Genomic DNA, 23,280 nt, shown 5'->3' with positions numbered 1-23,280 from the left:
TCATCTCTGTGGCATTTCTGAACAAATTAAAGAGAGCATTGCCGGAGAATAGTGACCATGCGTTTTGAGTTGGCTGCAATGTTTGGCTCATTTTAGGACCATGTACTTGGAAATTGAAGTTAAAAAATCCTCATGAAGTGTTGTTTCTAAAATATGAAGAAAAGAACCCAAAACTCATTCGAGGAAGGCATGAGTTATGGGTTTTCTCTGATGAATGGGGACCGAGGAAGGAATTTGATACAGTTAGTATTTTCCCAGCATTCCTTGCCGATTTGAAAAGTTTAACGGCAACATGGAACATCCTTTTGGCTTGGCAAAGTCTCTCCGGTGCCTCAGGCATTAGTATGTTGGGATGGTTTCCACCTAATAAAAGTGTTCTACACTAGTTATGATTCTTATATTTTAATTGTTACACCAGTAGATATTTTTTTACAGCTTCTACTTTATTAATAAAGAAAAAACATGCCTAAAATGCCCTTGGATAACTTTCCAAAGTCCAAACACAGCAATAAAAGGGGTAAAATATGGAAAACCAAGAATCACTAGTGTTACCTTGGTAAAAGCTTTAGTTTCCCCCAATTTCTGTATTCCTTATAGGGCAAGATTTTGCAGTCGCGATGGAGAAGACTAGGAAACGGCTGCTGGTGATGAACAGAAGATTTGCAGAAGAAACAACGGGAAATATTGGAAATGCAAGAATTTGAGTGCTGATAATGATCTACAGTACTGTGAAAAACATTACAGGTTTCATACAGATTTTGTAACAAGCAATCCTTCGATTTTAAAGAAGTGTGAAACTCCAGATCTAAAGAAGAAGAAGAAGCTGCTGGCTCCTGATGAGGAGAATTTGATCATCCCTCCGGATGAAGAGCGTTGTTGTAGAAATGATGGAGTAAGATGGAGATGCAGGAATTTTAGGATAAATGGTGATACTACATACTGTGAAAAACATTACAAATACTATTCAAAGCAGTGGAATAAGAAGAAGCTTAAGAAGAGAAGTGGAGATGAAACTAGGGATTCAAATTGCTCGAAACGGCCGAGGAAGCGGCGGTTAACGGAGGAAGATGACCGGATAATAATTCAACCACCTACCACCACTAATCGTACTAGCTGTGAGTAAGTCTTGCATACATCTCCACAATTTTTCTTCATTTTAGTGATTTACAATGATTTTGTTGTTCGTTTCATTTCGTTTTGTTTAACCAATTGGGAATTTTCTTCTTGCGTATGAAATGCCAGATCTAGCCAACAAGAATGAGGAGGTGAAGAAGATGCTGGCTCCTGATGAGGAGAGTTTGATCATCCCACCAGATGAAGAGCGTTGTTGCAGAAATGATGGAGTAAAATGGAGATGCAGGAATTTTAGGATAAATACTGATACGACATACTGTGAAAAACATTACAAATACTATTCAGAGCAGCGGCGGAATAAGAAGAAGCTTAAAATGAGAGGTGGAGATGATAAAGGTGATGATTCTGGTCCTGAGATAGAAACTACGGATTCAAATTGCTCGAAACGGCGGCGGCTAATGGAAGAAGATGATATGACAGGGGGAATTCCTACTACTAATGATACCAGCGGTGAGTAACTCTTGCATACATTTTCCCCAATTTATCTTCATTTAGTGATTTATAATGTTTGTTTCTGTGGGTTTCGTTTTGTCATTGCGTACGTGTATCAATTATGATTACTAATTAAGAAATTTGATAGTTTCATCTGTTAATTCACCCTGAGAAATGTCTAACTAATTGGGAATTTTGTATCCAGCTGATAGAATTGTAGAAGGTGGCACTGCAAAAATTGGGACCAAGAGGAAAAATGTTCAAAGAGAAAAAGGGTCTAGAGAAATAAAATCATTTATGAAAACTAAGAAACCTGTAGTTGAATTGAATAGCCCGGAGCAATATAATAATAAGTGTTCTGAATTGTCTGAGGAGCTTGAGAAGAAGCAAGTGGATCTGGAGAAGATGGAATTGGAGCTTGAGAAGATGAAATTAGAGCTTGAGAAGAAGAAAGTGGATCTTGAGAAGAAGAATGTGGTAATTGAGAAGATGAAAATGGAGCTTGAGAAGAAGAATGTGGAGGGCACTAAACTCCGGGGTGAATTAGAAGAAACTAGAAAGACTGCTGCTGCTAAATATGATGATGCAACTGATTATTGGAAGAAAAAGTGTTCTGATTTGGAGAGTGTAGTCCTCAAGATGGAAAATGAAAAGTCAACAATGAAATCTGTAGAGTCTCGCATTTCTAATTTGGAGAGCTTAGTCCTTGGGAATGGAAAGGAATTGAGATGTGAAGAATTGCGTAATTCTGAAAAGATGGAGTCTGAAGTGCGGGATTTGCAGAATGAAACTACACAAACTGGTGAAAGGCAAAAGGATAAAAACAACATGAGCATACCTACTGTTGAAACCAGCAGTGGAGGGAGTAAGGATTCTCGCGTGTATGAACTGAAAACCAAAGGGAAGGTGCTAAATGTTAAAGAAGGGAGGAAGGGTTGGGGCTGTTTCGAAGGGAGACCCTCTCAACATGGATCATCATCTCAAGCTCATCTGGAGATGAGTAAGAAGATTTTCGTGAACTTGGACTCAGACTCAGATGAGGATGGTGATACTCTTGGCGACCCAGTGGAGATGCTGGCAATCAAAAATTGGAGTAGGAACAAAGACGAAATGAAATGGAAATCTGAGGCTGATATGCTTTCTTCATTTGAAGAGGATCCTGAGCTATGCATGAAAGCTGTTTGTGCTCTCTATTGACAGGAAATATCTGAAGACGAAATATCACCCAAGGAATTGGTCATTCACAGTGACACGCTCAGGTATGTTAAAGCATTCGCTACACTTTTCCAGTTCACTTATTCTTAAAAAGTGCATGCAATTACTTTTATCGCAGTTACAATACATTGGCTTGTTTAATGTTGGGTTACATCCATATCTGTTAGCATGGACTCTTTTCATATTCTGCTGTGAAATTCTAAGTTATTCTATTAACATCTCAAATAGCCATATCACATGGATGATGCCTGTTATTTGGCTTTAGCTTGGAAAATTATGATATCAGTTTGGCGGTACTAAGAGCATTATTACTTATAGTACATCACAACATCTAAAAATGTATTTTAATTAAGGATCAAAATGTGTACATATACCCTTTTCTCATATCCCTGCCGAAATATAGGACATTCTATCTCTAATACAATCTTGTGGTTGTAAAATATATTTACTGGAGAGTTTTTGGTATCTGCGTCGACACTACAATATGAGATTTTGGTATCTGCACAGACTGTGGAATTTGTATATCAATTATCAACAGAGTTGGATGGAACAGGAAAGTTTAGTGGTCAATTTTTCCATAATTGTCTGGTAAAAGATTTGCTGCCTTTCCTAGATTTCAAATTTGTAGTTGACATGTGAACGGTGGGAGCAAGCTCTTTTCTTGCTTATGGATACACATGCACACCACACTGGAAGGAAAGCCAGCCACCAAAATGTTCATAATTATTTCCAAGTATAAAATGGAAATCAGAAGAATCAACAGTAACATCTTTTCTTGGTTTTCCATTTCCATACACTTTCGGCCTAGATTGATATTTTCTCTTAACAGGTGTATTACTTTGGCCAAGTTTCTAATGGATGAGGACTGCAAAGGTGACGTGAAGAAGTCAGTGAAAGAGTTGGAAACATTAGATTCTAAAGCGGTTGAGGATTGCAAGAGGCTGGCTAAGAGATATGCGGTATACTTATTTGATATCTACGCAAATGGAAAAGATACTTTTTTCCGTCCAGCTACAAGTGCCAGCTATGGCGATCAAACTGCTAATCAACAGATTGCTGTGTAAGTGGCTTTAATTTTTTGCACTAGACATTGCAATCTGGCATCTCCTTTTAACCTCATCTAATTCTGCACACATATGAATTGGGAACTGGTTAATATATCAAATAGTGCACTGGATTTGGATTGACTCTGCAATGTAGTAAGTCATATATGGTAGGTAGGTAGGCTTCAGATTGTTTTGATAGGTGTACATGGAGAAAAACAACCCCTGTTTAGCTCATGAAACTGATGATGTTATGCTTAGAATTTAATTACTACATTACCTCATATTTCTTTTTGTATTGTGATATTTCCTAATTTTGTTAACAGAACTGCTAGTAACTTAGGCGGTTGACTGTGTTGCAAAGTTTGCTAGAAAGAAGAAGTCTAGTAAGAGTACTGCTATGAATTGCAGGATTGTGTACTTTCTTAGAAACCCTCATGATAACTTCATTTCTATGTGGCATTTTTGAAAAAGAATAAAGGTATCATTGCTGGTAAACATATCTAGTAGTGACCCTATGCTTTTGAGTTTGCGGCAAATGGAGGCTCATATATTTTGGTTCATATTAGGACCATGTACTTTGATACTGAGCTTAGAGAATCCTCATTAAGTGTTGTTTCTAAAATATGAAGAAAGAACCCAAAACTCAATTGAAGCAACTCGAGTAATTCATGAGTTAGGGTTCTTCCCTCGAAAAATAGTGTCAATGAGTGATGGAGAAGGGATATTACATTTATGTAGTTTCGGCACATCAAAAATGTTGATTTCAATAAGAATGGAACCTCCGGAGGTCATTTCATTAATTGGTGATTGGAAGAATTACCAGGCACCTCTTTCTTAATAACTCTTTTATATAGTTTAGCGAATTAATTATATCAAAAAAAAAAAGTTCCCAGTTTAAAAGTGATTATCAATAGAGAAAGACTAACTGAAAGAAATCTTGGTTAGACCCAAGAGGCTTTTATATGATACTGGTACTTCGTTTAAATACACCATTAAGGGACATTTATACCAATAAAAATAGGTATTTTGAAGCTTCACTTTGATGCGTAAAATTAAAAATATGCATTTTATAAAGGTTCATATATGGTGGAAGAAAATTATTTAGCTTTTTATGGTTTTTCACTATACATACACGTCTTGTAATTTTGATGGCTTCAATTCCCACCAACACTTCATTTTAAATAGCCATTTGTTTGCAGAATCAAATCTATCTCGATATATGTACTCTATAATGCTTGAAATGGAATAAAAATGAGCATCATGAGAAATAAGTTAGAAATTATCAACAAAAATGATACGGCAGACAACAAGATTTAACACTTAAAATTTAACACGTCTTAGTTATAAACATGTGTAAATGATTTCGTTTAAAAAAAAAGCATACGTATGTTTATTCTGAAATCAAAATCATAAACCCGCCCAGAGCTAACTTTGTGACCTCCTTTGTTTTCTTAGCATCCCGATTCCGAATTGTTTCACTATTACACATTATATTTTATCATCGTGACAAGAATGTAGCAATTTTGATGCAATCCCGTAAATCTCATTACAAATTTGAGTGTGACCGTGATAAACTCATTCTTCTACACAAACAACAACTCTAGAGAATCCATAGGGACATATTGAAAAAGCGGGGATCTAACAATCACACCCAACAATTCGTTTGGCAATCTGAATAGACAAACTCCAATATACTTTCAAAAGAATCAACTAGACAGTTAGACTCAATCTAGAGAAAAGTATATCAAAGAGTTTTGTATCTCTCTTTCTCAATTCAATCTGCAATCAGCAAATAGGAATTTGCGAGCCCAATTGAATATAAGAGAATTAACTTGAACGGTACCAAAGACCAATGTTCAAGGATCAATCAATTTCAATCAACAACCAAAGGTTGGATTTCCCAATTGATCGATTCAACGCAAAACCTGTGATATTTTAATTATATAAAAAAATATAATGCGGAAAAGAAATAACACAGACATCAGAAGTTTTGTTAACGAGGAAACCGCAAACACAGAAAAACCCCGGGACCTAGTCCAGATTTGACCACCACATTGTATTAGGCCGCTACAGACACTAGCCTACTACCAATGAACTTCGGACTGGACTGTAGTTGAACCCTAATCAATCTCACACTGATTCAAGGTACAGTTGCGCTCCTTACTCTCTGATCCCAGCAAGATACTACGCGCTTGATTCTCTTAGCTGATCTCACCCACAACCAAGAGTTGCTACGACCCAAAGTCGAAGACTTAATAAACAAATTTGTGTAACATGGAAAAGTCTATAGGAATAGATAAATCTGTCTCCCACAAAAATACCTACAAGTTTTGTTCTGTCTTTTGATAAATCAAGGTGAACATGAACCAATTCATAAACCAGACTTATATTCACGAACAACAGCCTAGAAATATCAATCACCTCACAATAATATTAATAGTATGGTAGCGAAACAAGATATTGTGGAATCACAAACGATGAGACGACGATGTTTGTGATTACTTTTTATCTTGCCTATCAGAGATTAAATCTCGAGCCAATCTTAAAGAAGATAGTACTCAAGCACGGTAGAAATAGCAAGATCAGATCACACAACTACAGAGAAAATAGTTGTGTCTGGCTTCACAATCCCAATGAAGTCTTCAAGTCGTTAACCTACAACGTATCATGAAAAACCTAAGGTTAAAGGAGAATCGACTCTAGTTTATGCAATTGGTATCACACAGGAGGTGTGGGGATTAGGTTTCCCAGTTGGAAGAGTTCTCCTTTATATAGTTTTCAAATCAGGGTTTGCAATCTAAGTTACCTGGGTAACAAAGAATTCAATATTCACCGTTAGATGAAAATCCTGATTAGATTCAAGCTAATATCTTTCAACCGTTAGATCGAACTTAGCTTGTTATATACAAATGAAATGTACCCTCATTTAGGTTTATGTAACCGTACCTAAACGTGTACACCATGTTGGCTTAACCGTAGTTAACCGAGGTTAGCTATATGAACACTCTCATATCAACCTTATTCATCTTAACCATAACTAGTTCAAATGACTCAAATGAAACTAGTTAAAGGGTTGTTCAATTGCTATATTCTCATTTAAGTATACAAGAACACAATTGAAGCAAAATCGGTTTGATTCACTCGAATCAATTCATGAACATTATAGCCACGGTTTGCAAACAATGCATTCCTTAATATATAAATGTATTAGTTCATGAGCCAACCGATTTTAGAACTTTAACCACTCAAGTATGCAAACGGGTACGCATACTTAAGTAGCCGGTCTGAGTTTGGGTTCGCCAGTATGCAAACGGGTATGCATACTTAGTACACTTCCAAATGCCAGCAAATATTCCCGGACCTATACCTTACGCAAGTATGCGTACCGGTACGTGTACTTGGTACATGGAATATCACAACTTCAAGTACGCATACGGGTATGCATACTTTAGTTCCGGTCATGGATCACATACATGCAAGAATGCACAATATGTTCATAATCTAATGATTGTTAAGTATTATAAACTCTTATTTCAATCATTGAAACTTTCTTAGAGGATGACAATAGTCGTTTTCACACACTATTAGCATCAAAGCAATTTTCAAGTTATTGAAATAATCATAACGAAACATTCCAAGTCTACACCAAATGATTTTATCACACAAACCATGTAAGATGTTACTCGGCGATTTTCACATGATTAAGATGAACTTGATTGAAGCGAAAGCTTACCAACACATATTCCGAGAAATATGTAAGCGAGTTAAACTCAGCTCGAAATCTCAAATGTGTGTAATCGATAACTATATAGTAATACGACTTTTGTCTCAATATAGGAGATAAAGTAGAAATAGATTTTCCAAGTGATAGATGAGTTTTAGTCTCCATATACCTTTTGTTGACGAAGTTCCGCAAGCTCTCCTTAGTAGTTCTTCGTCTTCAATTGATGAACGCCGTGAAGTCTAATGCTCAACTACACAATCTATCCTAGTCCGAGACATTACTATAAGTAGACTAGAAATCAAGACTTATTGTTTTGATCACTAACATTAACAAACAAGTTTGAGATAGCAACGCTTGCGAGTTTGACCGAGTAGTGCTCTAACAATCTTCCTCTTTGTCAATTTTAGTGACAAAACTATCAATACATATGGATTACAAAATAAATAAACTTTGTAGCTTCTCATCCAAATGCTTGATCTCCTTGGTTCTTCAACATTACTCGAAATCTTCGTCACTTCCAAGTACTCCAATAATTCCAAATGTGTTCAATTCTGCACCATTGTTGTTGAAGATCCGTAGCTATAACAATGAGAAAACAGTTGCTCTCAATCATTGTTATATAGTGTCATAGTATCATTATACAACATCAAAGTCCAATTGTATCACAACTTTGACAATAATTCTATGGTGATATGTATCACTTCCCCTTAGTCAATACTTCATCTCAACATGAAAACCACTCCCTCTTACATAATGATCCGTAAACCATATGTATTTGTGGTGTGGTCTACGCATTAATTCTCCCCCTTTTTGTCAACATAAATTGGCAAAGGTACGAAAACTAGTGGGATCCTCATCAAATTTTCATAGAGATACTTCATGACCAAAATAGAACAACATACCAACTTGTTTCGATGATTTCACATAGTTGAAACTTAGTGTATTCATCAAGGAGTTTATAAAGATACAAGATAACTCCTACAATATTCCACAGCCGCACTCCCCACAAAGATTTGGCAATTAAGCACAAGTTCAATTAAGAACTCTCCCCCATAAAATGTCATTCCCGAAAGAATAACAAGAGCGACCTTACTTTTACAAGAAAAGAGGGATTTCTTCGGACATTACAAATTACATAAGAATATGAATTTGTATCCAAAATCTCAATTGAATTAACTACAAGGAATATGATCAATTCAATTGGTCATGCTCAACATAACAGAACTTATGGAGCAACACAGTATATGCACAAAGATGTGGATCAGGAAAAGACCAATACTGCGAAATAATCAAAGATTCATTCTATTTTTCATCACTATTTGAACAATGACATATAATAGACTTAATCTTTGTAAACAAAAGTTCGTCCTTTCTTCCATCAATATTTGCATAATGACATAAAAGGCTTAACTTTTGCAGTCAAAAGTTCATTTTATCTTTTATCAATATTTTCATACCTACATATTAGAGATAACTTTTGAACAAGTATGGGACAATCAAGGTTCACGGACGTAAAAAAACATATCCCATAATAATTTGCAATATATAAAACCATAAGATTAATACTGCAAAAATCATCTTCCAAATAAACTTTAGAATTTAAACAAATATATCTAAAAAATATTACAAGATGAAAACATTGGCAATAACTATGTGTACTCACAATAATGGCTATTCCAAACCCTAGTTATTATCCTTCTTAAAAACACAAGAATAAATTCTCATAAGAAGTTTTCCTAGATATTGAGACCTCTGGAAAATTCTTTTTCGTCCCCTAACTCCTTGTTATCAACAACCATGGGAACATAAGGTTCATGAAGAAAGGAGTCAATTCCAACAAACCTTTTGAACTGATGCCGAACCAGGGCCTTCTGAATTTCAAGAGTTCTCAAAGCAGTAGCCTTTATTTCGACTTTTGTTAAAGGGAGAGCAAAAAGTGATCCGAGGAGTGCGAAAATCGTAGTCAACTCACTAATAAACCCTATTTAATATTTTCATCTAACTCGGACAAAATTACCCTTACTAAATCCACCCACACACCGTACAAAACTTGAGCCTCCACCACCGCCTCCAACTTACTCTAACTGACGGTACGCCTCTTATCAAGTATTCCTTGTACTTAATCAGATCCAAAAACAAACAAAAACTCTTATCAAGTATTATAATTCCCTGTACTTAATCTGGTCCAAAAAAACACACAAAAAAAAGGAAACGAAGAAAACTCTAATCAGTTTTCCTTTGAATCTTGTGATATTTTTTCAAACCCCTGATTAATAAATCAAAGAATTGATTTTATGTACAGATTTTTAAGGTTTTAATAGATCTTAGTTTGATTTGTGATTGGACGCACGTAGATTTTTTGATCCAAACTAAAAACATTGTGTATGAAGGAACTGAGGAATTCACAATTTAGATTACGAAGACGCTACCCGAAAAAGATTTATCGATCAAAAATTGTGAATGGTTTTCTAGGTCACAATTAACAACTGCGTTTTTAGTGATTTTAGTAACAACTAAAAAAATTGTGAGTTTCTAGGTTTTTTTTATACGAGTACTTCGAAAATAGTAAAGCTACACAGATGTTGATGCAGGAAAATTCAGGGGAAATTAATCAACCAACTGTTTCTGAAGAGGAAGATGATGTATTGAGGAGAATGGAGCCGAGAGTTATGATATTGATGATTAACTTCTTCCATTAGTAGAAACGAATCCTGATATTTCTTCATCATTGATGAAACTAATTACTTGGGAATGAGCGTGAATTTGCATTCAGTAAGGGTAGTTTTGTCTGAGTTAGATAAAAATATTCACTTGGGGTTATCTAGTGAATTGACTACGATTTTCGCACTCCTCAAATCACCTTTTGCTCTCCCTTTAACAAAAATCATTATTTTCTGAATCTACTTCCTTGTTTCCTTCAACTCTTCAAGAACATCAAAAAACTTCTGATGAGAATTTGAAGGAACAACTCTTGGCTTCCTTACATTCCTTCTTTTTCTTTTCAAAGTTGGAGGTAACGAAGATTTATCTTTTTCCTTCGTGATTGATGGCTTAAAAATCATATTAACATCTTTTCCATCAGAAGACATAATGCTTGGACTATCCATACAAGCAGAATTGTGAGAGGAAATCACAAGGTAATCTCAACAAGCAGTCTTATGATAAAAATAGTTTCAAGAGAAGGAAAAAGGAATGTAGGGTTATGGAACTTTTAAACACAAGTTCGCGCACGCACAACTCTCAATCCTAAAGAGGGTAGAATTGTCGAGAATAACCCTCTTTTATTTATTAAACAGGGAAGTCCTTTCCAATATCAATTAGATATGAAAAGAGACACGAATTTCAGACTTACAATGCTCAACGGAGCAGAACCACGAAAATAAAAAATAAAAAAATCTAAAAGAATTTTCTTTTCCTAAAGTCTAAGGTGTGCATAATCTTGTCTCTTTTGATCAGACACATGAGACAAGATGCACTAACCAACACAATTAAGTTGTGCTGGGGTGAACAATAATCTGTCCATCATATCTTTTTCGAAAGGAATTTAGAGAACCATGTTTCTCATAGTGTTTAGACCATAAATTTCTCTCTAATGATCTAGTCTTTTCTTTGGAAACTAACTTCTTTGAAGAAGAGACGCGTTTACATACCTCTGATGATTTTTGAACAAGTTTGAGCTTGTTTGCTAATCGATTCGAAGTTTTTTGACATATCTCATTTTGTGTTTGAACTTGAAACACTTTGAAAGTTCATGGCCTTTGAGAGAACAATAAGAGCATGTCAACCTGGAAGATGATTCAGACGCCTGAGATGTGTACGCGGCTAGACACATAGTGGAACCTGAAAAATCAGAAAAAAAAAGGTTTCCAGTAGAAAAAGGTAGATCCATTTTTTTCTTCCAGACCGGTTGGGATTTCTTCTGAAAGAATATCAACATTGATGTATGTATTGCTATAATTATCAAAACCAATACTTTCACAAAGAAGTGCAACACTTGACTTTTCGTCTTTATTAGAATCATAGTTGTCAGACATTTCATCAAGAGTTGCGGTTAGACCTTTGTTCCCAGTGTATTTCTTTCGGTTTGGACACTCATTTGCAAAATGACCAATACCTTTACACTTAAATCACTGAGGCATATCCTCGTCATCAGTTTCATCAATATCCCTGTTTTTAGGAGGAACACAATTATGCGGTTTAACTGATGACCTAGGTTTATCTCTGGAGAATCGTTTACTTCTCTTCAAAAGAAGATCCCTAAACTGCCTTGTGATCAAGGAGACTAACTTGTCAAGATCTTCATCTGATGAATCAGCGCTCAGAAAGATGATCTTCAGAGATGCAAACACTTTTACTTTTGTCAAGAAATCTAGTGTTCTGTTGTGCTTTGAAAGACACATCCTTTCCGGATTTGGATGTAAGATCATGATCAAAGATATTTAACTTCCCAACCAGAGTGTTTCTGGAAAGAGTTGCAAGGTTATTACTTTCAACGATGGCATGCTTCTTAGAATCTTATCTAGATGGCAGCGATTTGAGAATTTTCATCACAATGTCCTTTTCAGGAATAGTCTTACCCAACGTAAAAGATGCATTAACAATTTCAGACACTTTGTGATTAAACTCATCAAATGAATCTTCATCTGTCATACAAAGGTTTCCCAATCAGAGTTTAGGTTTTGAAGCCTAGCTTCCTTTTCACTGGTATTCCCTTCAAATAAAGTTTCTAATATATCCCAAACATCTTTAGACTTTGTGCAAGTAGTCACATGATGCTAGAGCTCTGGGGTAATGACATGAATGATAGCATTTAACCCATCATAATTTTGCTTTGCAGCAAGAATCTCGACGTCATTATATCTACCAATATCCTTTGGAACTGTTACATCGCCTTCTGTAACTACCAGAGGATTATAGCCATTAATCACATAAACGGCCATGATTGAAAATCACGCGTTTGAAGAAACGCACGCATACTAATTTTCCACCATAAGTAATTTGATCCATCGAAGACTGGTGGTACGTTTATGGAGATAGAACTTCAATCTGTCCATATTCAGATTTCTGCAAACACAAACTTATAAGGTCTTTAATGTGTTTGCCTGCTCTGATACCAACTGAAAAAGCGGGGGTCTAACAACCACACCCAACAATTCGTTTGGAAATATAAATAGATAAACTCCAATATACTTTCAAGAGAATCAACTAGACAGTTAGACTCAATCTAGAGAAAAGTATATCAAAGAGTTTTGCATCTCTCTTTCTCAATTCAATCTGCAATCAGAAAATAAGAATTTGCGGGCACGGTTGAATATAAGAGAATTAACTTGAACGGTACCAAAGACCAATGTTCAAGGATCAATCAATTTCAATCAACAACCAAAGGTTGGATTTCCCAATTGATCGATTCAACGCACAACCTGTGATATTTCAATTATATAACAAAATGTAATGCGGAAAAGAAATTACACAGATACCAGAAGTTTTTTTAACGAGGAAACCGGAAATGCAGAAAAACCTCAGGACCTAGTCCAGATTTGAACATCATACTGTATTAAGCCGCTACAGACACTAGTCTACTACCAATGAACTTCAGACTGGACTGTAGTTGAACCCTAACCAATCTCATACTGATTCAAGGTACAGTTCCGCTCCTTATGTCTCTGATCCCAGCAGGATACTACACACTTGATTCCCTTAGCTGATCTGATCACCCACAACCAAGAGTTGCTACGACCCAAAGTCGAAGACTTAATAAACAAATTTGTGTAACATGGAAAAGTCTATAGGAATAGATAAATCTGTCTCCCACAGAATTACCTACAAGTTATGTTCCATCTTTTGATAAATCAAGGTGAACAAGAGCCAATTGATATACCATACTTATATTCACGAACAACAGTCTAGAAATATCAATCACCTCACAATAATCTTAATCGTATGGTAGGGAGACAAGATATTGTGGAATCACAAACGATGTTTGTGATTAGTTTTTATCTTTCCTATCGGATATCAAATCTCGAACCAATCTTAAAGAATATAGTACTCAAACACGATAGAAACAGCAAGACCAGATCACACACAACTACAGGGAAAATAGTTGGGTCTGTCTTCACAACCCCAATAAAGTCTTCAAGTCGTTAACCTACAGAGTTTCCTGAAAAACCTAAGGTTAAAGGAGAAATCGACTCTAGTTTATGCAACTAATATCACACAGGTGGTGTGGGGATTAGGTTTCCCAGTTGCTAGAGTTCTCCTTTATATAGTTTTCAAATCAGGGTTTGTAATCTAAGTTACCTTGGTAACAAAGCATTCAATATTCATAGTTCGATAAAAAACTGATTAGATTCAAGTTAATATATTTCAACCGTTATATCGAACTTAGCTTGTTATACACAAATAAAATGTAACCTCATTTAGGTTTACGTAACCGTACCTAAAAGTGTACACCATGTTGGCTCAACCGTAGTTAACCGAGGTTATCTATATGGACATTCTCATATCAACCTTATTCATCTTAACCATAACTAGTTCAAATGACACAAACGAAACTAGTTAAAGAGTTGTTCAATTGCTATGTTCTCATAGAAGTATAAAAGAACACAATTGAAGAAAAATAGGTTTGATTCAATCGAATCAATTCATGAACATTATAGCCACGATTTGCAAAGAATGGATTCATTAATATATAAATGTATTAGTTCATGAGCCAACTGATTTTAGAACTTTAACTACTCAAGTATGCAAACGGGTACGCATACTTAAGTAGCCGGTATGAGTTTGGGTTCGCCAGTATGCAAACGGGTACGCATACTTAGTACACTTCCAAATCCCAGCAGAAATTCCCGGACCAATACCTTACGCAAGTATGCGTACCAGTATGTGTACTTGGTACACAGAATTTCACAACTTCAAGTACGCATAGGGGTATGCATACTTTAGTTCCGGTCATGGATCACATACATGCAAGAATGCACAATATGTTTATAATCCAATGATGTTTAAGTATTATAAACTCTTATTTTAATCATTGAAACTTTTTTAGAGGATGAAAATAGCCGTTTTCACACACTATTAGCATCAAAGCAATTTTCAAGTTATTGAAATAATCATAATGAAACATTCCAAGTATACACCAAATGATTGTATCTCACAAACCATGTAATATGTTACTCGGCGATTTTCACATGATCAGGATGAACTTGGTTGAAGCGAAAGCTTACCAACACATATTCCGAGAAATATGTAAGCGAGTTAAACTCAGCTCAAAATCTCAAATGTGTATAATCGACAACTATATATTAATACAATTTTTTCTCAATATAGGAGATAAAGTAGAAATAGACTTTCCAAGTGATGGATGAGTTTTAATATCCACATACCTTTCGTTGATGAAGTTCCACAAGCTCTCCTTAGTAGTTCTTCGCCTTCAATTGATGAACGTTGTGAAGTCTAATGCTCAACTACACAATCTATCCTAGTCCGAGACATTACTATAAGTAGACTAGAAACCAAGACTTATAGTTTTGATCACTAACATTGACAAACAAGCTTGGGATAACAATGCTTGCGAGTTCGACCGAGCAATGCTCTAACAATATCTTTTACATTGAGCAGACATTCCCACCTCTCATATAGATACTTAGATGGCTAAGTTGTGGTTTTCCATTTTCTACCTTGAGATTTTCGTGTAAAGGGACTTTAAAAGTGTGAAATTTCGCGTTCCCCAAAAAACCTAATCAAATATAAAACATGAACATATATTCGGAGATATGCATATTTATACATATATTCTATATATGGTTAGGAAAGATATTATTTTTGGTGTAGATTTGTTTTTGGGTTCTCCCTATTTAGTCTTAGAGAAATAGATTATAATTTTAAGCTTTTGATAATAGAAAATCTTCATCTTCTCTACCTTGTCGTTTCATGGCATCTGAGCAAGAAAATACTGAATCGTTTTAAATTTAAAATCAGAAATTTGTGTTGAAGATAAACACCATAACTGTTATAGCTAATTTAGCGATCACAACGACTAACTCTGGTGGAAGATCTCTATCGTCCCAAGATCGACTTAGTCTTGTTAATACTCTTACTGATAACCAATGAAAAACCATTGTGGAAATCCATAAATTTTCAAATAATGATTCGTAGGAGAAACTTTATGGTAAATAGATATTTGATACAAGGGCTTCACGACATATGACAGGAAGTAAAGAATTTTTATTTAAGACTCATGAAATAGGTTTTTCTTCCGTAAAGCTTCCGAACGGCACATACTCTCATGCTCCGTGCGAAGGCACTGTGGTGTTTGAAAAAAATATGAAACTATTCTGTGATTTATTCGTTCATGATCTCCATTGCAATTTGATTTCTTTAGCATGTTTAATTAAAGATTTACAATGTATTGTCACTTTGACTGATGAGTTATGTGTGATACAGAACCGTACTACGAGGACAATGATTGGTGTATGTGAGAAACGAGACGGGGTCTATATTTTCCACAGTGGTACACTCATTACGGCAAATAGAGTATCTGCTGGAGAAGATTATTGTTTGTGGCATAGACGTTTAGGTCATGTGTCTAATAAGGTTGTTTCTTTACTTCTGGGTACGAATAAAGTTGATTGTCAGAAATTTCTTAATGAACCGTGTGATATTTTCTTTAAAGCTAAGCAAACTCGGACTATTTTTCCTGTTAGTGAGAATAAAGCAGATGACTTATTTGATTTAGTTCATTGTGATGTGTGGGGTCCCTATCGTACTCCATCTTCTTGCGGTGCGCATTATATTCTTGCCATTGTCGACGATTATTCTCGTTGTGTTTGGTTTATTTGATGGCATGTAAGACTGAGGTGGTGCAAAATTTTCAGAATTCTTGTGTTATGACTCGGACGCAATTGTGCAGTGATAATGATACATGATTTCTTCCTTTAACTCCATTCTTTACTAAACATGGTATAGAATTTCAAACTTCACGTGTGGATACACCACAAAAAAATGGGAGACTTGAACGCAAACATCGTCATATATTGAATGTGGCGCGTGCTTTACGATTTCAAGCCAATTTACCTCTTCGGTTTTGGGGTGAATGTATCTTAAGTGTTGATATATTATTAATCGTCCGCCTACTCCATTGGTCAATGGGAGAACTCCATATGAATTATTACATAGGAAGTCTCATATTTATAATCTTATTCGGGTATTTGGATGTTTGTGTTATGCAAGTATTGTGCCTCGTGATTGTAATAAGTTTAATCCACGAAGTCGGAGATGTATCTTTGTTGGTTATCCTCATGGAAAAAAGGGTTGGCGGTTGTTTGATTTGGAATCAAAGCAATTTTTTGTGTCTCGAGATGTAGTGTTTTTTGAAAACAAATTCCCTTACGCGGTTGTTACTTCGAATAATAAAAATAACAAAGATAATAATAATGAAATTGGGGTGAATGACTGGTCAGTGATTTCTGCGGAACAATCTGGTTTTTCGGCGTCTAACAGTCCTCAAATACCAGCTAATTTGAACCAAGGAAGTACCAAGTGTGTATCCGCAGAACCGAATAGAGCAGACAGATCTGCTGGCGTGACAGCAGCTTCAGACGCCATCTTCAGAATTTCCGGAGATAGTGACGATGGCTTAGCAGGAGATAGGGATGGTTCATCCACTGACCCTTCACATCACGCGACAAGGGGAGTTCTTCACTGAACTCAAAAATGCCACAAAAAGTAACAGGCATGACTGGATTTTTAAATAGCACATATGCAAACAAAAGTCACAAAACGTGACAGACATCCCCAAGATAGAAAGGACTTCAGGTATAGCACAGAAATTGTAGGCTAGTGACAGTACAACTGCTCCAGGAAGTAATGTACATATGTTTTCCGGTTGTGACAACACTCCAAGGTGTGATTCCGGTGGTGACAGCGCAACTACTTCTCGAGGCAGAGACAGAACTACTGCTGAACGGGCTTTATCTAGTAGTGACAGAACTGCTACTCCATCCAGGGAGGTACGGGATTTTTTTAGTGCCATAAGTCGATTAGTCACAGGCAGTGACAGAATTCCAAAGGTCACGGGATCATCAGTTGCTTTAAGAGATGATTTTGTTTCATGTGAGACTACATTGCAGAATGTGTCAGAAAGATTAAGTGACACTTATGAGACTGATTTGCAGAATGTGTCAGGGAGTTTAAGAGACACTTATGATGTAACTTTACCTACTACCGTCAGATGTAGTATTTCTGATACGGCAATTAGACGTAGTGTTCGGACTCGGGTTCCTAATACCCAGTTAAAGGATTATATATGTAATACTGTCAAAAAAAATAGACCCCAGCTCCTCCATTCCTAACTCGTCAACGTTCTCAGGTGTGCCTTATCCCATAACTAATTATGTGTTTTGTGCAAATTTTTCTGCTAATCATACTCGTTTTTTGACGGCGATTACTACTCTTAAAGAACCTACCAGTTATGCGGAGGTTGTTCGCCTTCCCTATTGGCGTGCAACTATGTCTAAGGAAATTGGTGCTCTTGATAAGAATGACACATTATCTATTACTGACCTGCCTCCAGGGAAGAAGGATATTGATTGTAAATGGGTTTAAAAATTAAATATAATTCTGATGGTATTGTCAAGTGGTATAAGGCTCGCTTAGTTTTTCTCAGTAATAGACAAGTGGAAGGGGTGGATTATCATGAAACATTTCCTCCCGTAGATAACATGGTTTCGGTTAGAACATTTTTAGCAGTCGCAATAGGTCATGGTTGGGAGTTACATCAAATCGATGTTCACAATGTTTTTCTACACGGGGATCGTAATGAATAAGTATATATGCAACTTCCTCCAGGATATTCGACTGGTGCTCCTCGTAAGATGTGTCGACTCCGTAAATCTCAATATGGTCTTCGTCAAGCTCATTGTAATTGGTTTGCTAAGCTAGTGCTCTTAAGACTTTTTGGTAGGTGTACAACTAATAATATAAACAACACTTAGCTACATTCACCCCAAAACCGAAGAGGTAAAATATGATAAAAAAATTATTATTCATGACTATGAATGATGACGTATATGACTGCATGATGGATGCCGTAGGAACAATTTTTCAAGTCCACTAATAGTACGCTCCAAAAATTATCTGCTCAACTAGACTCATTTGACTAGTCAATAACACTATATTCGAGTGTACAATATGAGTCCGGTAGGAATGCATTCCCGTCCTTGACCGGTCAACCGGACTCATTTGACTAGTGAAGGACGATTTTCTACTGGTTCTAGATCAGACAACTGGACTCCAAAAGCACTTTTTTAAGAAAAAATGTCGTGAAAATATACTATGGGAGTAAAAATGGTATAGAAACATTGCAAAAAGTCCAAAAGGTTCCTTTCGGTGACAAGGAGGGGTAAAATATTGGAACTTCACCGTTTTTTATTCCTTCTTTGGTAAACGGCTCAGCTTTAACCCACTTTATATATAGCCGTTGTTAAATTTTTACATTTTGTGAATCTGATAAAGAAATTTCTTCTAATATATGCGTCTTGAAGAAAAATGATATAAAAAGCTATTTCCTGAATCCAAATTTACACAATAAATAAACATCTTACAATATAAATCAAAAATCACATTTTTCATATGGTTATGCTTTGCAAAATTGATTCCTTAGCTAGTTGGAAATAAATCCAAGAGTGAGATCATTATGAATTTGCATAATAAAATGCCTCTGAAAATTTAACATGATTACTCGTTTAAAAAACTCCATCAACCTACAGCTTTCCTTTTCGCAAATGATTACCAAAAAAGTCTAGAAAAATGCACCAAAAAAGAAAATAAGGAGCATTAGAAATATGGTAATATTAATCTTTTTAAAACATGGAGAAGAATGTCCAATTTATCGCGAATATATATGTTCATAAGGCTTCTCATAACTTCAACTCCCACCTACATTTCATTTTCAATGGATATTTGTTTGCAGAATCAGATCCGGATAATATCAAGTTTAATTTTTTTCGGGTAGTATCACATAGCCAATTAAACTACCCTACAAAAAGTAGATATACATAAATAAGCGGGACGATAATACTCTATAGTGCTTTATATGGGAGAAAGATGAGCGTCATGAGCAATATGTGAGAAATCATTAACAAAAATGATATGATAGACATTTGAATATTTATAACATATAAGTACATACTTGTTTCATGGTGCGTAAAAAAATGGATACATATGTTTGACCTGAAATCCTAACCCAACTTTTTATTTCAAAATCATAAAATCGACCTGCTAAATTTTGTACCTTTCTGGTGCTTAGCATTCGAATTTCACATTTTTCAATTAAAAACAAAAATATGAAATAGAATTCATGACGAAATTCTTAGTATATGCGCTACTAATTAACAATTGCAACAGAAACTCTCTCCATACAATCCGGAAAACCTTGGTTTACTTTTGCATGATCCAAAATATAGTCATCTGGGCAATAAGATTTAACCTCTAAAAACCAATTTATGCCCTTAAAAGATAAAAAGGGCCATTTAGTTAGTTCATATAAGTTCATTTGCTATTGCGGGCTAGAATGAGATTTGGAGGTTTTTTATGCATTTTTTTTTTTTGAAGCATGGATTTGGAGTTGGTGGTGGTTAGTCTATTGGAGACACCAAAAACATATGATACATATTTGAAGTGGCAAAAAAAGTCATGGCACCCGCGATACGATGCACATGTCTAGTGCACTAGTCATTGCAATACGGCATGGCCATGTTGGTGAAATCGATTACATAAATTGAAGTGTTGTGCACCCGAAGCTCTACGACCTAGATCCTATGTAAAAGCTTACATAGAATTACATTTTCTATGTAAACAGACTGAATATTGAGTGGCAAACATAGTAAATGATAGGATCCGGAAATATCTATCTATATAAGCCCCAATTGCACGGTGTCTAACTAGTAGAACAATGGCAAGTACAGGTTGTTCCCACGAGGAGCGGTGGAAACACGTAATCAATATGTCTAATGGACTAACAAATAAAGATGTTTTTGGATTTTTGAAAGAATAAAGACAATGAGAAGAATAAACTCAAGTAACAAAACGAATCAAATGGGAGAGTTGGTAACCAGGGTTTAATGTATCCACCACTATTTCTATTCAAATACTGAAATGAAACATAATTCATGAATTATTTATTGTTCGTTCTGTTGACATCACCTATTATATATATTAGAGTTGCAAATATCACTGGGACGCCCTAAGCATGGCACATCAAAAGACTAAACCAAAGCAGGCACCATCAAATTGCATTAGCGAGAAATTTATACGAAACTAAATACATGTTCTCAAATAATACCTGGCTATTCTAAGCATACCCATCAAAGGATTTAACCCAAGCATGAAATATCAAATAAATAGACAAATATATTTTCGATCCTAACAATTATGCACAAAGGTTATACGAAACCAGTGAAGCAACAACTCATATTTCGATTAATCAATAAATAAGATCATAGAATTAATTTATTCAAATCAAAATAGCCTCAAAATCATGTATGTTTTCAATCAAGGTGGTCTAATGCTCCAAAGTGGTTTCAACATAAACCCTAGTTACAAAGAAATTACAACATAGCTATGGGTTTCTCAAAACTCATACAAAATAAATGACTAAGAGATTAGAAAGATAAACCAATAACAATCGCGCCGTCGCCACGATGAAATCAGTCGTTCTCGCCTTCTGTATCTTCACAGCCGCACCTCCTTTTCCTTCTCCTTGTTTCGGCTCTGTCGCCGGCTCTCCTCTCTTTTCCCTTTCTGTTCGTTCCAATATATCCTCTGTTGCGAAGGAATTCAGTGAAGACCTAGCCAAGTTGCCAGGCCCAGTCCAACATTGGATATCCAAAATCAGACCCAACTACCACTTTCCATTCTGTCGGATCCTAACCGCATGCAACATAAGCTTGCCAATTCTGTCCGTCCAAAACTTCTCCCTCCGGCGAAACCTCCTTCCACTCGGATCTCGTTTTCTGCCTGCCAAAGTTTTCCCAGCCGAGAACTCTATGCTTAGCTTCTCCATCGTGGATACAGCTCTTTCCGTCCATGGCTGCTTGCAGCACCGGCAGATACACTTCAATCTGAATTTGCTCGACTAAGGTACTGCTCCATTAATTGATCCATACTTCCCTTCTTCAAGGACAACTACCATCTTACTCGAAACATTCTGCCACTTCTGGATTATCAATTTCTCGACAAGCCAACGGACCCTCCATTTGACACTCGAACCAACACCTGCAACGGTCACATTTCAGTGCTCGGCTTCAAAACCAGGAACACTACCTAGACCACAACAGTATAAACTCCCGATCAGCATAGTCATCTTCTTCTATTGAGTACCAACAGTTCACCATTTCATGAATCTCAAAACCATTAGCTTGTAGTTGTTGATTCCAGTTGATGCCAGCAGCCTAGGCTCATAAATTCGTCACTCAAATCCATCTCCACCAGCACCTCTTCGCTGCCAACTGCCAGAGAACTGACTCCATTGTCACAGACATATCAACAACCGGTACAGCACATTCTACCATTTAACGACACCAGTTCACATTCAATCAAGACCACGATGGGTCAAAACCCATCTCTATTGCCGTCATCAGCCAACACCATTTCATAAGATGAACTCGACCACTACCTGCAATTATTTCCACCATCACCATTTGCGAAGAGCTGCTGCCATTGTGGCTACCTCCATCAACATTTCTGCTGCCAAAAATCATCTTCCGTGGATAAGAATACCACCTGCTGCTCAACGTGGATAGTAAATGAGTATTTCTTTATCCCCTCGCAAAGAACGGAAATGTGTAGAGAAAACCAAATGTTCTGAACATTTCACCAACGAGATGGGGAGAAAGAAGCCACGTCCTACTATCCTCTTAACCCCACTAGTGCAGCTCACGTTATTGAGCTAACAAAGGACCTTTCGTTTCCTTGTAAACTTCTTTAGAAAATACCAAACATAACTTTGATCACCAAGGTCCACTTATCTCTTTGCTGTTAGTGGAATTGACATGCTTGGAATAAGATATGCAATTCTTTTGTAACGTATCCATTCTATAGTATCCCCTGGCCGTGAAATGAATTAGTAATGCGACTTGTCGATTTGGCAGCCCACGAGCCAGTGTTGTCACGTTAGGTGCAGTGAATCGCAAACTCCAATGTAATTCTATTTAGTCATTATTTTTCCCGATGATCGAAAGTGCTAGCACTTTCTACAAAAGCACTAAAATAATACTATTAGCCAAATTATCGAGTCCTAGATAATATAAATATGGGTATAAAATGTAGCACTTACATGCTTATCAACACCCCCACACTTATATTTTGCTAGTCCTCGAGCAAAACAGAATAAGACCCGCTACACAGCTGGTCATATCATAAGAGAGAATTGGACCCGCTACACAGCTGGTCATTTTTTTTTTAATTTTAATTTTTTATATATTTTTTAGACCCGCTACACAACTGGTCATATAATGCAAGAAAAAGAAAAGACCCGCTACACAGCTGGTCATAACCCAAACAATCAAATTATAATTTATTTTTTTTCATTTTATATTTTTTTAGACCCCCTATACAGATGGTCATGATATTCAAAAAAAAATTCTTTTTTTTAGACCCGCTACACAGCTGGTCATCTTTTTTTCTTTTTCTTTACCAACGAAAATGCCACTCCCCCACACTTAAACGTTACAT

At 36.1% G+C, this 23,280-nt stretch overlaps 1 protein-coding gene across 3 annotated transcripts; it reads left to right on the top strand.

The window, feature by feature from the left end:
- Nucleotides 1–570: 570 nt before the first annotated feature.
- On the top strand, nucleotides 571–4,244 carry LOC113319966. 3 transcript variants are annotated; one of them, XR_003345899.1, is made up of 4 exons: nucleotides 571–1,115; nucleotides 1,243–1,584; nucleotides 1,772–2,825; nucleotides 3,611–4,244. XR_003345899.1 is itself a non-coding variant. In XM_026568009.1 (3 exons), the coding sequence occupies exons 2-3, from the start codon at nucleotides 1,275–1,277 to the stop codon at nucleotides 2,761–2,763; spliced, it is 1,302 nt and encodes a 433-aa protein (XP_026423794.1). In that variant the 5' UTR covers nucleotides 571–1,115; nucleotides 1,243–1,274; the 3' UTR covers nucleotides 2,764–3,577. The 3 variants fall into 3 exon arrangements, 1 of the variants encoding a protein (XP_026423794.1); XR_003345900.1 differs by having other exon boundaries at nucleotides 571–1,119; XM_026568009.1 differs by lacking the exon at nucleotides 3,611–4,244 and having other exon boundaries at nucleotides 1,772–3,577.
- Nucleotides 4,245–23,280: the final 19,036 nt, after the last annotated feature.

This window comes from Papaver somniferum, chromosome 1 (assembly GCF_003573695.1).
Source record: "Papaver somniferum cultivar HN1 chromosome 1, ASM357369v1, whole genome shotgun sequence".
In the NCBI taxonomy this organism is placed as follows: Eukaryota; Viridiplantae; Streptophyta; class Magnoliopsida; order Ranunculales; family Papaveraceae; genus Papaver; species Papaver somniferum.
Note: the sequence above shows the minus strand (reverse complement) of the source record. Positions and strands in the feature narration are given on the sequence as shown.

Excerpts from the sequence above, each read along its gene's own strand:
- LOC113319966 (XM_026568009.1), top strand. The coding sequence starts at position 1,275 with ATGCTGGCTCCTGATGAGGAGAGTTTGATCATCCCACCAGATGAAGAG. Across the intron at positions 1,585-1,771 it reads TACTACTAATGATACCAGCG|CTGATAGAATTGTAGAAGGT; the intron begins GTGAGTAACTCT and ends TTTTGTATCCAG.